The sequence below is a fragment of the Ruditapes philippinarum genome, unplaced genomic scaffold (genome assembly GCF_026571515.1).
Source record: "Ruditapes philippinarum isolate M1 unplaced genomic scaffold, ASM2657151v2 ctg2007_1_1_1_1, whole genome shotgun sequence".
Taxonomy (NCBI): Eukaryota; Metazoa; Mollusca; class Bivalvia; order Venerida; family Veneridae; genus Ruditapes; species Ruditapes philippinarum.
In genome coordinates this window covers 113,503-131,263 of record NW_026865173.1, presented here as the reverse complement: position 1 = coordinate 131,263, position 17,761 = coordinate 113,503, and the positions used below count along the sequence as shown (strand labels likewise).

The 17,761-nt window shown below is 32.8% G+C and overlaps 1 protein-coding gene across 2 annotated transcripts; it reads right to left on the bottom strand.

Moving 5' to 3' along the window:
• Nucleotides 1-225: 225 nt before the first annotated feature.
• On the bottom strand, nucleotides 226-15,765 carry LOC132728122 (uncharacterized). 2 transcript variants are annotated; one of them, XM_060713738.1, is made up of 6 exons: nucleotides 15,574-15,765; nucleotides 14,574-14,734; nucleotides 5,818-5,947; nucleotides 4,934-5,116; nucleotides 4,251-4,418; nucleotides 226-3,804 (listed from the first exon to the last, which is right to left on the bottom strand). In XM_060713738.1, exons 2-6 carry the CDS (start codon nucleotides 14,718-14,720, stop codon nucleotides 2,942-2,944), a joined length of 1,491 nt encoding a protein of 496 aa, XP_060569721.1. In that variant the 5' UTR covers nucleotides 14,721-14,734; nucleotides 15,574-15,765; the 3' UTR covers nucleotides 226-2,941. The 2 variants fall into 2 exon arrangements, with proteins under 2 accessions (XP_060569721.1, XP_060569722.1); XM_060713739.1 differs by lacking the exon at nucleotides 15,574-15,765 and adding an exon at nucleotides 15,030-15,516.
• Between the last annotated feature and the right edge of the window lie 1,996 nt (nucleotides 15,766-17,761).

Here is a 17,761-nt window from a genome sequence, read left to right as displayed (position 1 = left end):
GAAATCAATTAATGTTAGAAGACTATGTACTGAAATCCTATTTTCAAATGAACTGGACCAAATTCAACGCAGGGTAAATCATTTACACAAAATAAGCATGTTTAGAGTTAACAAAGATATAAGAATAATAGGATTTTACTATGGGTTGTCCTCATGCCGGAAAGGAACAAAAGTTTGTTTACAATAATATCTATCTATCTGCGAATATGAATTCAGTCCAATACAATCTGTTAACAAATATATTTATTAAAGGATTATAAGTGTCCAAATACAAAAACAGTATTCTTTACTAAACATTGATATACATAGAGGATATTTGTTTAGTTCAGTGTAAGATCGGAATATATTTCACCGAGTGGGCACCAAAAGGTATATTTCACGAGTGGCGCAGCCACGAGTGAAATATTAACTTTTGGTGTTCACAAGGTGAAGTATATTTCGATCTTACACTAAACTAAGCAAATTTTCTTTTTATTACATGCAAAGAAACGTTTTAAAAAGACATTTAACCTAATACTGAATGAAAAGCGCGCCAAATAATTATACAACGTGACGTCATTTACGACGTCACGTCATTAAGTTGGTACCCAGTACTGTGCACGCTGGTATTTCACTGAAACAACGTAAGGGGCTTAAATTCAAAACAGTGAAATTATCAAAGTGGTAATTTCACTGTTTCAAACAGTGAAATTACCAATTTTATATTACTGATATATTTCTATAAACCACCGAAAAGCATGTAATAAATACATGTATATGCGAAAATACTTTGGCATGATTGGTGTCCATTTATTATACAATTTCTAACATGTAATGAATCTCAAAGTTTGGTGTATTAATTTGAAAAACATGGATCAAATAATGAACAATTTAAAGCTTGAAAAGGGTAGGGAAACTTAAATGTGAGATAAAAAAGTGAAAACAAATTATATCGTTATATCAGATGAATGAATTTACATTAATCAGTTTTGTTCCTATTCAAACGTTTTAAGGAATATTCAATTAATTTATGAAATGAAATTCATCTCCTAATTTAGAACAAATAGGACATTTTCTTTTATTGAAAGGCCAGCATGTCTTGTAAAACTAAATCTATCAATGCAATCTATGTGTTTATGTGTAACTGACATAATTATACAACACCATAAAATCCTGTCCAAATGTGTTGCAAAAGTCATATCAAAAGATTTAACTACAGTTAAAAGATTTTCCTAGATATGTAAACGTTTACAGTACTGAAATTATAAATCCGTCTAATTCTAACTCCTTCCCCTTTTCTTTTAAATAAAAACTTTTGTCTAAGCATATCAACATTTTGTTTCTGCATATTACAATATTTGAGTAACATTAATCCTCTGTTTCATACATAATTATTAAATAATCTCTATAATAACATAAAAAAAGAATTTTTATAAATACATAAACATACATACCTTCAAAATATCAATAAGGTAGAACGACATTAAATGAACGCATCCAACAACAAAAACGAGGGAAAAGATTTCCCTAGATAGGTAAACGTTTACTGTAATAAAATTATGATTTCGTCTAAATATATCCCCTCCTTTTTCTTTAAATCTTAGTATATAAACATTTGATTTTCGAATATCACATAAGGTTTCTAGTAATTTTAATTCTCTGTGTCTATATACTGTAATATTATTATATTATCTACATATACATGTAACATTTGGATAGGAATCTTACACATACATGTATATAAAAGTACCAACAAAACATGGGAACACATTCATCAACGCAGAGCGACATTAAATGAACGCATCAAGCAAAAAACGAGGGACACAGGGCCACCGGCAACTAGTCCGGCAAGGCAACTACATAGATACATATACATGCATAAATATTAACGTTTGAATGTATAAAAAATAAAAATTAAGACAGTGTTCTTGGCTTACAACATTCAAAATCTTTACAAGTAGTATGATTTTTTAACCATTGTCATCTACATATGTAATAATATGTAACATTTCATTTTACATTTGACCTCTTTTTCTCAAATTTGACTAATGAAAGTCGCATATTATTCCTCACCAATGTGTGAACATTTGCATGCATGTGATAGATTTCACTTTGTATTACTTATTATACAAAACGCACCTGATATTGGTGTAAAGTATTAGTTATGTCACCGCATCGCTGCCATACACTTGCTGGGATCGAACGTGATACGGCTTTCCTATCAGTATAGTGATACGACTGATGCTCATTCGTGGAGTCTGACCAGGCTCTATACTTTAATTAGCTCACACTTTGTTAGATTGGGCTGTTCCAAATTCAAAGCAGGGCAAATTCATTACACAAATTCAGCCATTCACGGATTAGTGTAAACATCACTAGATAAAGTTGGTCAAATTATTGGACAAATAAAATTATAATACTACTGCCTATATAATTATGTTTTTGACCGTGTCTGGATATTTCGAGAAATAAGAGGTAATTATATATCAGGGAAGGGCCCACGATAATGTTGTTAGCACTTTTAGCCAAACCCTTTTGTATGCACACTTGATTATGTCTGTGAAATTATGAAATTGTATATTGTGTGTATATTATTATTAAACTATAAACATATGTTTATAAACAGTTTCCCAAAAACCTCTGTCTTGAAAAAATATTTCATTTTTACATTGATTGTGAAAACAGTTTCCATTGCCTGAAGAAATTCTGTAATATATTGTCATTAAATGACATATGCATACTTTTCATTATTTATAACATGGAACACATATATTACATATATCATCATATGCCTTATGACACAATCTTAAAAGCATTTATTTTAAGGTTTTTTTTATGATGTGGATTTTGGCACGGTTGCCATGTTTTACTTCATAAAAAAAATAACTTGATATGACCTTTAGGATACCTAAATATTTTCAATTCGTAAATTTTACGCAATACTATAATTGAACGTAAAAAGTCATTTGCTTTGAACTGGAAGCCGCCCTTCCTTTGCAAATTTCATCAGTCGAACGACCTCTATTTTTTTCATCCCAAATTCTTCTTGGAAAAGTTCAGGTTCGAGTTCGACTAACATTGCTCCGTCAATCATGTGCTCTTTAAAGTTGGCTTCATACTTTGATAGATTTAGTGCTCTTAGATATTCGCATACTTCTTTCACTGAAAGTCCTGCAACGTCTCCCCTGCAGCTAATTGATCGAGACAAGGATTGATATTTGCCTTCATCAGGGCTGGTACTTTTTAAGCCTTGGTAGCCCTCCCGCGGAAGATGTGGTTGCGTAGCCTGGACAGTCGGAACAACGGAATTCGTTGGAAGAATGTTTGTGTAAGTGTTGTTAGGCACAGAGTGCGTCCCAGCTTTGACCTTTCTATATTTGGATTCTGGTCTTACTGGAAGAGCTGGGGCAGCCGCCTGGTTCGATTGAGTATCTTTATTCAATTTAGGCTTTGGTGCAATAGGTGGTCGGTTTATTTGTTTCCTTCCTTCTTGTGTATCTTGGTTGGTAGGTTGGTATGTTGGAACGACATTTGGTATAAATGAAGTTCTTTGCATTAATGAATCTATTCCCGTTTTCAGTTCATTCTTTAATGCATTATTATTTTCAGGTTGGTTGTAATATAGTTCTTGATTGTTCACTCCCGTGGTCTCAATGGGAACGTCTTCGTATAGGCCTAAATCGTCAATTTCTTCTGGTGTCATATCTGGAAACAATGCTTGGTCATTGGTCTGTACTAGATTCACAATGTTCTCGTAGGTCATTGGTTCTAGGTGTGATAATGCCTTGCCAGTATGCACTGCCTTTGGATCGTATTCGGCGATATCTTGTTCATAAAATAAAAAACATAAATAATTACAGTAAAAACTCAGAAAACCGGACCATCTGAAAACTGGAATACTCTAAAAACTGAATGATTTTAAAAGTCCTGTCTTTGCCTTATTTGTATACGCCATGAATTATTTTGTTGTAATGCAAGACATAGATAGTTATAATATAATATCAGGCAAAATGTCGATGTATTTTTATCCAAAATACTCAATACCCTTTTTATAAATGGCACACTCTTGATTAAGAAATATTCAAAAACAAGATTATATCACGTGAACTTTATGCTATTTAGATAATAAATATAAATTGTAAATTGATATTATATTGCATATGAGATTCGATTCATTTACATTACTTGTGGTGAATTAACCCTAGCGATATTTAATCAGGCAAGATGTTAGGTGTTGAATACTTCCTTCATTGAACATTAAGAATGCAAACCTTGGTTTCCAAATTCCCCGTTATAATTTATCTTTGAGCATTCCTCATTTATTTTGCGTTTGTAGGTTTTCCAAACATTCACGTGTTGATCTTTAATACTGTTCACAATTGACACCCGCAGCTGTGACAGGTAGAGCGGAACTGTCACGATACTCTCACAAAGCTCTCCTAAGGAAACGAAAAAGATCAGAAGTTTTCATATCATTTTAGTATGATGCGTAACAGTATGGCATTGAAGTTTTATTTTTAATTATAAATTCGTTTTTTGCTTTGTCTTTTAACTTGATTGCGATATTTTGAATTGTCGTCAGACATTTGGAAAGCCGCATGAAAGATATACTTTTTATAAAACATGTGGTGGTTTAGTCTTAGGACTATTGTTTCAAATGATTTTAAAAATGGTTTTTCACTGGATTACCGTCCGCATAGACTATCATAATATTTCCTCGCTCGAACAAGTGCAATGTTAACCATCATAATCACCCGCTTATATGTGAAAGGTGCACTACAGATCTATATTCAGATTTGTATTTGAAAAAAGGCGAAGATTAGATACAGATGTAAACAAAATTGATTAGTAAAAACTTCAGACTTATTCTGATTGAGTCTATCCATGATAGATGCATTTTTATATGTTAATTATTCAGTCAATATTAAGAAATATTTATGGAAAATAGTGTTACCATTATTGATGTAGTTTCCAAGCAAGTAAACTTCATCAAACATTTCGGTCAGGGTCAAATGTGGGATACGATTGCTATTTACAGTTTTAGCCCCTAAACTTATTGTTCGATTCCTTGGAAAACAAACGGTTATTGGAAGATGGTTGTGGGCTAAGATGTTCAACAGCGTGTCTTCCTTTCCAGCTGTAACAAAACAATCATTTAAGTACATTAATCGTCTATGGTCACTTTATGTGTCTAATTTCTTCCTAGCGCAATGAAAATGACGCGCTAATATAGTTGTTGGATGTTAAATTTTATAATATGATGCACAGATTCTGAAAATGTCATATCGCAACATTCCATGTTTATTGCTTGAGGCAGGCCTCAGTTGCCCGTTTGTGAACTATGTTAGACTAGTTTTTTTCTTCTCTTTTTTTAATTAGTCGGATAGCTTCATCACATGAAAGAGTCGAACGTCATTCCCACAGTGATTTGAAGCCGGCGGCTTTAATCACTCCGATCACGAGGTCCCACACACAAAGATAAACTGTTCACCTGTACATCAGTCAAATTAAATGCTTGAATGTTTTGTTTAGAATATCATCACATCTTTAAAAGGATTTGCAAATTTAGTGTTCACTAATGAAAAGCTAAAGGTAGAGGCTACTTTAACAAAACTGAGATAGCACACAGGCTCCAATGAAGCTCAATCATCTTACTATATTGGCACTGAAATCTCTGGTTTCGTACAGAAATGTTTATTCATAATCTACCCGAGGTTATGGTATAAAGTTCATTATGTAATTCTTTACATAAGTGAATATCGATGTTAGCAAACATAAGATATTTCCACTTCGCCGAAGTTAAAAAGAGCATGAATTGGGGTTAAATAATGAACTTACGTCTTCCATCTTTGATCAAACACAATTTCTCGTTGAAAGTCTCAGGGATACTGATTAACCTTGTTCTTTGATTGAATTGTAACTCTGTTATTACACGTTTCTGTCTAAATATACCTCCGATAACTATCACCTATAATACAATTACCAAAAACATGATCAGTTACAGCTCTTTATTTCATTTATTTCATACATGAATTTGAAAAACATTACATAACGATACAACATACACAACATAAACATACAATTCACACCTTTATTTTCAAAAACTAAAAAATACAAGCACCAACTCACTCTATGTTTCTACCATATATTAATTCATTAAAAAATGAAAATGTAAAGTATATTCAAAAACATTTAGTAAAAAGAAAGGAGAAAGGAGACAAAAAAACAACAAAGAAAAGTCAGAGATAAAAAAACATACATACACACATTCAAAGACAGCAATTTCCTCTTCAGCTTGTATTCTTAATCGCAAAAATGTTTTAAAAATATGGAAAGTTGCTGCATGTTTTTTGGTATTTTCATTTTATGGATAAAAATTCATTGATATCATTAAGAGTTACCGGTGGCCTTTTCCCCTTTTTTTAAATGCTAATTTTTTTATTATTACCCCCAAACTTTCAAAACTTCTTTAAGTGCGACAACGAAATACATGTAACCTCACTAGAGCAAGCCTCAATGTAACCATTAAACATCTTGTCTCAGCAGAGGTTGTATTGTAATAACATAGAGGGTATTGAAAGAGTGTAAGTTTAAAAACGAGTTGAATACAATTATATTATGCGAGGCTCTGGCTAGCATAATATTATTTTATTCAACGAGTTCAATAAATTCAATAATGAACTTACACGAATTTAATATTCTATTGATCACATACCAAAAATAAAGACCGTTTGAAGTGAAACAGAACCATTTTTCATTGTTGCGCCTATAGTGTAACGCTAACATTTTGCGCGCTTTATATAACGCAAATGACGTCACGTCAAAATATATGCACGGCCGTGCGGAGTCGCAAAACAATACAGGTATGTGATAAAAATATTCTAATACACATGATATCCGAAACAAACGAAATTTTGAGAAATAAGATTATTTGGGCTTTAATTTATAATTTATATTATGACACATTAAATTGTCATGTATATTTTGTCACTGATGCATCGGACACAATTTGTCACTATTTATGACTTTAACATAAAAAAAAAAATTCTTACACTTTGTCATTTTTTGCATCGATAATACATTTGTAAAATCTACAATGTTACCATGTGTTTGAATTGTAAATACATGTATATATATTTTGTCGCTGTTGATTTAATTTTGAAAAGTTGTGATCACGGGGAAAGGTGTAATTTCGTAATTTATAGGTGATGGAGTCAAACCATTTATTGTGGTTTTTCATACAATCTCATCTGATTTATTTTAGCCTACATTTTAAGGACACATTGTAGAAAGACGAATACACTTAACTTCCTGATACATGATACGGTTTCGGTAATTTTATAAACGTTTTGCTCATTTGAGAACCTTATATACAGAAATATTAGATTTAGAAAACCATAGATTCCCTGACCTTCAAATGTGCCTTAGATTTTGACATGAAATTGATGGAGTCTAGAATTGTGCTTCATCGGAAGAAAGTATATATTTTAAAAAGTCTTACTTTAAATACCATCATTTAAACTTGTTTGAATAAAACTTCTTCGAATTCTGGAGCTATACAGTGCAGGTCCCATGGTTATAATATTTTCCGAGTTTTGTCTCAGATCTCTAATTTTCATTGGTCAATTTACATTCCGTGCTGGTTTTCTGATCAGTCAAATACCTTAGATTTATCACCGTGGACCCTGATGTCAGATGACGAAACATGACCGAAACTTAGAAATAGATTCTCCTTTTTGTAACATCGTTTTCGTCAGTTATGATGCATGGCTAGTTTTTCAACAATTGCAAATAAATATTGCTTTCGTCCTGTAAGAGCCCGTAGATAACACTTAAAAAATTAAAATTTAAAAAAAGAAAGTTGACGATATACATGTATAATATGTCACAAGTAATGTTAGTATTTGACATAGACTGGCTCGATGCACTTTATGTATATGGCATATTTGAACTTTTTAAAAATCCAGGCTGGATTCATGCTGCTTTAAGAGATTGTTCCACTTAGGTTTTTTAATTAAAGTGAATTGGTCTATAATGGAAGGTTTGAAATATAAAGTAGATACTTATGTTGCTAGTATTTAGTATCATACGTGACCACGAGAGAATTATTTATTACCCTTCTAGATTTTTTCCGCCTTTTTGATTGGATATTGATCACCCGAAAGAAATTGATATTACCGAGCCGGACGGGTAATATACACACTAAATTTCCCTGTTGGGTACCAAACGTTGTAAACAACATGCGCCGTGGCGATGCGCGTACGGTTTGATTTTACGCGATGTAAATTCCGATTTACAAGCACTTTTTAACTGTCAAATGATAAAAATTTACCTAAATAGAGTAATGATACATATTCTCATCAGTATTGAAAACAAATATGACCTTGTGAAAGCTTGATATTAATTCCAAAAAAGTGATTTCAACAGACTACTCCTTTTTTCTTGTTAACATTCGTAAGGTTCGAAAGAAAATACGTCATGTATTTATGTGACGTCATGTTGTGGTGAAGGGGTACCCTAAAGGGAGTCTTATTTCGACGTTTCATTTGAAGTAGCAATGATTTGTTTTAAAATCGTCTTAACTTGGCAGGGGAAGGGTAATAAAATTATTATTTTGGTTTTGGAGTGATATATGTGGATATATTACCTGCCAAGATAAAATATCACCCTCGCCTGACGGCTCGGGTGATATAAAATCTTGACAGGTAATATATCCACATATATCACTCCAAAACCAAAATAACATATAATATGTATCCTTTTATCAAGTATTAGATACATGATCCGATATTAAAATCCAAACCTTCTTTAAATATCAATATAGAAGGTACATCCCTAAGTCAAACGAAATTACGGAAATTATTAGATATTTACTTAAAATGGAATGTTCAAATAAAGCACGTTTGTAAATAATTACAGTCTTACATCATATATCGTACGTTTTATCCGCTGAAATGAAAGAAATGTGTTTAACCTTCGTTTAAATATTGTTGTATTATATTGAGTACTTAACAAAACTGAATTTGAAAAAAAAATGAATAAACTGCAGAAACACGCAGCAAAGATAATATTGTGTAAACCGGATATTAAACGCCATCTTTTATCTAAATTAAACAAAATAGATGCACGTATCATACTGCATTATTAGTATTTAAATCTGTACAAGGATTGACTCCTTCCTACATTTCAGATATCCTAGTGTTCTTAAAAAACATATACACTTAGAAAAAACATAATACATGTAAGATCTTATACAAAATATGTTAAAAGAACTTTCAGAAATAATGCTATGCAAGTATGAAATAATTTTCATTAAAGAGTCTTCGTCTCTTTATGCTTTTAAAAGAAATATGAAAAAATATTTACTTGATATACAATTTAAATGAATCTGATGTATGCACGTGTCTGTCGATTTAAATGGTTGTTGTCTATATTTTTTGATATGTGTGTACATATTTGTGATTTTTTATCTTGTTTAATTGAAGGCCATATTGTTTTCTTAATATTAATGATAGGTATTATTATTTTTATTAATGTTAGAAATACTAAAAGTAAATGTGGCCATTATAGACCAATTCACTTTAAAGAAAACAATTAATATGATGATACAAAGCTACAAACATTTCATTTTCAAATCCCTTTATATAAAATTGAACTATGAATCATAAACAAAGTGGTTAGCATTATCAGATATAGCATTTGCGTGTTGACTAATATGGTCCATGTTAATCTATCTATACACATTTGTATCTTAATTTACAGTTCGCCAAAGTTTCTCTGCAAATGAAATCGCTCTATTTTGTTTAAATTTTGCCGAAATATTTACCATACAGTGTTGTAACTCAACTGTAAGTATTAAATTTAAACGTTAAATATGCCGATTTAATGGACTCCGCCTGTTTACATAATGTACGGTGGCACAGAGGTGACATGTGGGTGTCTTTATTTATCTCGTTCCCACGAGATAATAAGTCGTTCCCACGAGATAATATCTCGTTCCCACGAGATAATTATCTCGTTCCCACGAGATAATAAGTCGTTCCCACGACATAATATCTCGTTCCCACGAGATAATTATCTCGTTCCCACGACATAATATCTCGTTCCCACGAGATAATAAGTCGTTCCCACGACATAATATCTCGTTCCCACGAGATAATTATCTCGTTCCCACGACATAATATCTCGTTCCCACGAGTTAATTATCTTGTTCCCACGAGATAATATCTCGTTCCCACGAGATAATTTCAGCCAATCAAAACTCAGTATAGTGGAAAAATTAAAAGTTATTTCCCTTTTTTTAACAAATGCTAAAATGGACTTTAACAATCAGGCTAATATTAGAAACCTTATATCAAGATACTTTCATGAAAGATTGAATTACCGGCAAATAGTGACTGTGTTGCGAGAACAACATGGGATATTATTGTCAATAAGACATTTATATAGACTTTTAAGGTCTGAAGGACTTCAACGAAGGTCGTACTCTGATCCATCTTCAGTTATAGACTTCGTCCAGAATGAACTCCAACATTCAGGCCAGCAACACGGATACAGGATTATGCGTGAAAGATGTCTGGCAAATGGTTTATATGTTCGATCAGGCGACATAGCAACCATTCTCCGTATAATGGATCCCGAGGGTAAGAAAATAGCACACCCGTCTTTATAAATGTATAGCCACAAATAACAAAATGTCATGTATAAACTTGAGACACAGACATGACAACAAACGTCATATTTATAAGACTTTCTTTTCTGTATCCATTATCATATATTCCTTTATGTTATTTGATGAACAAAAAGCCTCTTCTGTATGAACTTCATAAACGCACTACCCAATTAAAGGAGAAATCTACGGTGGCACAGAGGTGACATGTGGGTGTCTTTTTTTATCTCGTTCCCACGACATAATATCTCGTTCCCACGATATAATTATCTCGTTCCCACGACATAATATCTCGTTCCCACGACTTATTATCTCGTTCCCACGAGTTAATTATCTCGTTCCCACGAGATAATATCTCGTTCCCACGACTTATTATCTCGTTCCCACGAGATAATATCTCGTTCCCACGAGATAATTATCTGGTGGGAACAAGATAAATTAGCCAATGAAAAGCTTTCAATGTGACAGGAAAAGGTTATTCCCCTTTTTGCGCTTCATTCGTCTTTGTAAAAACGCAACAAAAAGTTACTTCCCTTTTCCTTCTTTTAACCATTTGCTGATTATCAATATCGGGAGTTTCTTTCAAATCAAAGAATTTCTCTCCAGTATGTATTTTTTTCTCGTGTATGTATTCACATGTCTCGTCACAGTTAAAAATTTCTCTCGTGTATGTATTTTCATGTCTCGTCGGAGTTAAATAATTTCTCTCCTGTATGTATTCTCACGTCTCGTCGCATTTAAATTATTTCTCTCCTGTATGTATTCTCATGTCTCTTCGCAGTTATAGTATTTCACTCCTATATGTATTCTCACGTCTCGTCGCAGTTAAAGAATATCTCTCCTGAATGTATTCTCATGTCTCGTCGCAGTTAAAGAAGTTCTCTCCTGTATGTATTCTAATGTCTCGTCGAAGTTAAAGAATTTCTCTCCTGTATGTATTCCCATGTCTCGTTGCAGTTAAAGATTTTCTATCCTGTATGTATTCTCATGTCTTGTCGTATTTCAAGTATTTCTCTCCTGTATGTATTCTCATTTCTCGTCGCAGTTAAAGAATTTCTCTCCTGTATGTAATCTCACGTCTCGTGGCATTTAAAGTATTTCTCTCTTGTTTGTATTCTCACGTCACGTCGCATTTAAAGTATTTCTCTCCTGTATGTATTCTCATGTTTATAGGCCAACATCGTTGCTATTGGGTTTACCCTTTAACAAAGTGAATGTTTGGTCGCATAGGGATCATGTGGCTTTGATACTGCTGGATGCTGTGTGATTTCTCCTTTAATTGGGTAGTGCGTTTATGAAGTTCATACAGAAGAGGCTTTTGTTCATCAAATAACATAAAGGAATATATGATAATGGATACAGAAAAGAAAGTCTTATAAATATGACGTTTGTTGTCATGTCTGTGTCTCAAGTTTTTACATGACATTTTGTTATTTGTGGCTATACATTTATAAAGACGGGTGTGCTATTTTCTTACCCTCGGGATCCATTATACGGAGAATGGTTGCTATGTCGCCTGATCGAACATATAAACCATTTGCCAGACATCTTTCACGCATAATCCTGTATCCGTGTTGCTGGCCTGAATGTTGGAGTTCATTCTGGACGAAGTCTATAACTGAAGATGGATCAGAGTACGACCTTCGTTGAAGTCCTTCAGACCTTAAAAGTCTATATAAATGTCTTATTGACAATAATATCCCATGTTGTTCTCGCAACACAGTCACTATTTGCCGGTAATTCAATCTTTCATGAAAGTATCTTGATATAAGGTTTCTTATATAAGCCTGATTGTTTAAGTCCATTTTAGCATTTGTTAAAAAAAGGGAAATAACTTTTAATTTTTCCACTATACTGAGTTTTGATTGGCTGAAATTATCTCGTGGGAACGAGATATTATCTCGTGGGAACAAGATAATTAACTCGTGGGAACGAGATATTATCTCGTGGGAACGAGATATTATGTCGTGGGAACGACTTATTATCTCGTGGGAACGAGATATTATGTCGTGGGAACGAGATAATTATCTCGTGGGAACGAGATATTATGTCGTGGGAACGACTTATTATCTCGTGGGAACGAGATAATTATCTCGTGGGAACGAGATATTATCTCGTGGGAACGACTTATTATCTCGTGGGAACGAGATAAATAAAGACACCCACATGTCACCTCTGTGCCACCGTAGAAATCACACAGCATCCAGCAGTATCAAAGCCACATGATCCCTATGCGACCAAACATTCACTTTGTTAAAGGGTAAACCCAATAGCAACGATGTTGGCCTATAAACATTTCATTTTCATTGGCTAATTTATCTTGTTCCCACCAGATAATTATCTCGTGGGAACGAGATATTATCTCGTGGGAACGAGATAATAAGTCGTGGGAACGAGATATTATCTCGTGGGAACGAGATAATTAACTCGTGGGAACGAGATAATAAGTCGTGGGAACGAGATATTATGTCGTGGGAACGAGATAATTATATCGTGGGAACGAGATATTATGTCGTGGGAACGAGATAAAAAAAGACACCCACATGTCACCTATGTGCCACCGTAATAATGCGTATGCGTGCTCATTATTTTGTTACGCCTCATTAAACAAGTGCTTGACGGAAAAGGTGTTTTGATTATAAATTTGGGATTTTAACGTTCTTGGGAGGGACTTTGGCCAGAAGGACTTATAAACATCACTTTTCAGCTTTAATTTTAATATACAATGAATACACAAAAATATGCTTAAATGATATAAATACATGTATTATTATAACCACCTGCAGCAAAAAAAGAGAGTGAACAATATCAATATTGCACATGCTGCCATATTATATTTGAATTAATATTATATTAATAATAAAATTTAATATCAATTAAGACAAAAATATAACAATTTTATTTAACACTTGTTTATTTTGCCTACACTTTCCATATCGACATAGCAACTTAGTATTTAACTGCTTCACAAATACATACATGTATGTGAGCCAGCCCGCATAGCTCAATCAGTAAGTGCGCGAGACTTGTGATCTCGACATTGTGGGTTCGATTCCCGGGCTGGCCAACTAAAATTACTCATCAGTCTTTAGGATGAGACTTTAAATCGAGGTCCGTGTACGAGTGCTTTAACACTTGGCACGCTAAAGAACCAGGAGAAGCTTTTGGAATTGGGTCATCTTTCTGAATCTGTATCTCGCACTTTCCTCCAAAATCTAAAATGACTAATACTCTTCTGGAGGACTCACCCATATAACCGGTAGCGAGTATAAATAAACTCAAATACGCACACAAATACATGTATTTAATAAGTACATTTGAGATTGCAACACAATTTTTGTTTTTATCTTTTCTCCATAAAAGTATATAGTAATTTCTTTGCAACATATTATAATTTTATTGTTTAGATCACAAGGGAGTTAGCACTACAACATACCTTCTTGCATAGTTCACCAAAGTTTGTCCTCTATTTTGTTTAAATTTTGCCGAAATATTTTCCATACAGTGCTGTATATTAAATTTATACCGCACTTATTTACATAATGCACTCGATTTTAATGGGCGGGGCTAACTGTAAGTCGGTTATAGGTTATATACAGAGTTTTAAGAAACTAAATTTCTCGCTTCACCCCGTTCACTCGCAAATTAATTTCATAAAACTCTGTATATAACCTATGGATAATATTTTGCCTTAAGTATTAACTGCGTCATTGGGCTTCATCGTACTCATTTTATTTAATAAACATGCTACTTATATTTAGTAGAAACTGTCTAATACTTTTTTATTCCTGATTAGTTCACTTACAATGAATTAACAATGGCACAGCTATCGATGTGAAATAGATCAGCCGGGTCAAACTAAGCGTGTCTTTACGTTGGTGTAGGGTCTGATAGTAGGTCACATCTAGAGCAAAAAATGACTCACCTCTCCTTTACCAAACGCTTCCTCGTCTCTATCATTACACACACCTTGATTCACTTCTAAGATCTTCGGCAGACATTTATGAAATCTGTCATGAAATTCCGGAACACTGTAGTCTTTCTTCTCTGACACAAATTCATAGTTATCCATGTTTCAAAATCAACCTGTTTAATAGGATAGTTAGTATTGAATCATTGTAAATAATATGCGGACACAGTGTGTGCCTTCTAATTTGTTTACATACAGTCCTACATTGTGTTTAATAGTAAAACGAATAATTTAAACCTTCCGTATATAAACATTTTAAATATCTATTGAAAACGTACCGTTAAATCAAAGACAACGTCCAATTAATTTAATTACAAAATAGTAAATGTTTCAAAAATCTAGTTAATGAAGAACTAAAATATAAGGTGTACTGAATGAATATCTATTTAATACATCTAATGAATTGGATACTTTATGTCCTTGTAAATGTCATAGCATATGGGTAACTATAAATAATGTATCACACAATTCAATCAGATAATTTGTAATGTTAGACGTTGTGTGTAGACAGCAGGACATTATATCTCCATTATAACCAATCGGAACGTCCTCGGCTATTATCTATAATAACCTCGGAGTTAATACGGATTGAAGGTAGTTCTACCACGTGGTTTCAGATGTAACAGAAACAGAGAACAAATGTTTATATTTGACATTCAAATTTTATGATTGAAAATATGTCTGACAATCATTTTTAATTTAAATATGCCCACTGTTGTACAATAATGAACAAATCCGACTAAATGTCAACAGGTTGGCATTTTGTACTTTCGGTTTCTACAACTATTATAATGAATACATAAATAATGCATTGCTTGCTTTTGTATCTATGACTTCACTTATTTAAGGTGGACTTTTAATTTATATACTGAAAATACATTATATAAGAATCCAGCATAAATGAAATGTATATTTATTTCCTTATTGATATAGAAATGAGTTTAAAACATCTTACTGTTTTTGTTTCAAACTTCCTATATTCCGTTGACGGTTCACATCCTTTCTATTTAAGCAATCTAAATGTCGATACAACAATAACTCAACATAACCTTAGTTAAAAAGATCTCCACATTTTATATTTAATCTCACGAAACTTAGTCAGTCGTGATAATTTTAAAGTGTGCATACATTTATGTTGAATGTGTAATTGAAATCAAATAAAACGTGTGGATCAGATATTACCAAATTACACTTCCTACTTCAAAATTATTTTCAGTAACGTTTGTAAACGTTCACGCTATGATTAATAAATTCAATGTCATTTGAATGAATAGTACATATTCTCTTAAACACAATCACATTATGCTTTAATATCTACACAGTATGTTTATCCTCACTGAAAGGGCCTTGTAACAGGGCCTAAACTGATTCTTAATTAAAAGAATAGATTATCAAATAACAATAAGATAACATTATCATCCCTTTATCTGCTGTTTTGTGTATGGGCTTTAAACCACAGTCGGTGCTGGGGGCGTGGACGGTATCTTGTATTCACCGCTACTGTCTATTGACATGCTCCATCAAACCGAACCTGCAACATTAACAATTTTCCGTTTTAGGCTTTGTGTTTAAGGCGTTCTTTCTTGCGACTATTTGATCAATTTCCTTCTATTAACTGTCAATAATCAAATTAAGTTAAGGAAAAGCTCATTTGAGACAATGGACAGATCGAGACACTTTGTGCCGAGATTTGTTTATTTTCTCACATGATTGACAGTTTCATGAGTTTCTCTTACTTAAAACACGTTCTCTATTGTCTTAATAATGGGCAGTTGTATTAATTCATGCTTTCCATGCAAAACTTGAAAATTACTTCTCTCCATTGTTAACTTATTGGGCACTTGAAACAACTATTTTTGAGAGGGAAAGGGAAATACATGAAGTTAAAAAGCATGATTTTCATGCTTTACTGTTCTATTTCGTGTGTATGTACATGAATATTAATACATCACTTAGTCAATCTGTTATACGTTCGGGACTATAATACACATTGGAATAATAAAGTAAAAGTATGTAACTATATTTTTATTGTCAGTGCTAATTTTTTTCCCATTATAATTATGATTACATCTTTACAGCTTTTTATTTTTTTAGTGATACAGCATTGCTGTTTTTTGCTTTGCTCTATCAAAAGAAATTAATGAAATCAAAGCAGTTTCACTGGCTATAGTTCATCTTAATGAAAAGACAGCAATCAATTGTTGCATTTGGTCGTTATGCATTGTTTTATTTTGTGTCCTTTCTTTATTAATAACATTGTGCGAGAAACAATTCTATTAGAAAATTAAAAAGATATATGTTTGATATTGCTTATATCTTACTTATGTTCCTTATAATTCATTATGCCATCAACAGTCGTATGTATGTTTATTAAATAATGATAAATGACTTGACATTATAGAGAATTACACAGTATATCTGAGAAACTGACATTTATAAAGGCACGTTTGTTTAATAGCATGATTGTGAAGTTAGTATGTATCTGAGTAAAATCACACACAGACAGATGTTAAAATGTTCTTGTTAACAAACGGTCACTTCCAGTTGACAAATAAAGAATGAATTCTGTATTACTTAAAATTAAAGAAATTAAAGTCCTTATATTAAATAAATTCTGGGAACACGTTTTTGATATAAACAAATTCAGTGGTTCAATTTAGAAGTGTCAGTTTAATTTCTTGTAAAGGAGTCTGGCGTTTCCGTTAGTTTCACCCATGCCTGGGGTTGCTTGGTGAGTTTTTTTGTTTTGTTTGAGTTTTTTTTTTTAATTCAATGAAATACATGTGGTAGCGTAGGATACATACTGTGTCAGACAGTTAGAATACATACTGTGTCAGACAGTTAGAATACATACTGTGTCAGACAGTTAGAATACATACTGTGTCAGACAGTTAGAATACATACTGTGTCAGACAGTTAGAATACATACTGTGTCAGACAGTTAGAATACATACTGTGTCAGACAGTTAGAATACATACTGTGTCAGACAGTTAGAATCGTTCAATTGATTTATTGTTTATTACGGTGACCATGATATATCAGCACGTACACACATGCATGGTTGTGTATCTTAGATTCATAGATATTTCGTACATGCATCTGAAAAGCAAATATATAATATTAACATGGCCGTGTAAAAATT

Coding starts and splice junctions, on each gene's coding strand:
- LOC132728122 (XM_060713738.1), bottom strand. CDS start 14,720: ATGGATAACTATGAATTTGTGTCAGAGAAGAAAGACTACAGTGTTCCG. Junction 5,117..5,817: donor TTTGATCAAAGATGGAAGAC/GTAAGTTCATTA, acceptor GTTTTGTTACAG/CTGGAAAGGAAGACACGCTG. Junction 4,419..4,933: donor TGGAAACTACATCAATAATG/GTAACACTATTT, acceptor TCGTTTCCTTAG/GAGAGCTTTGTGAGAGTATC.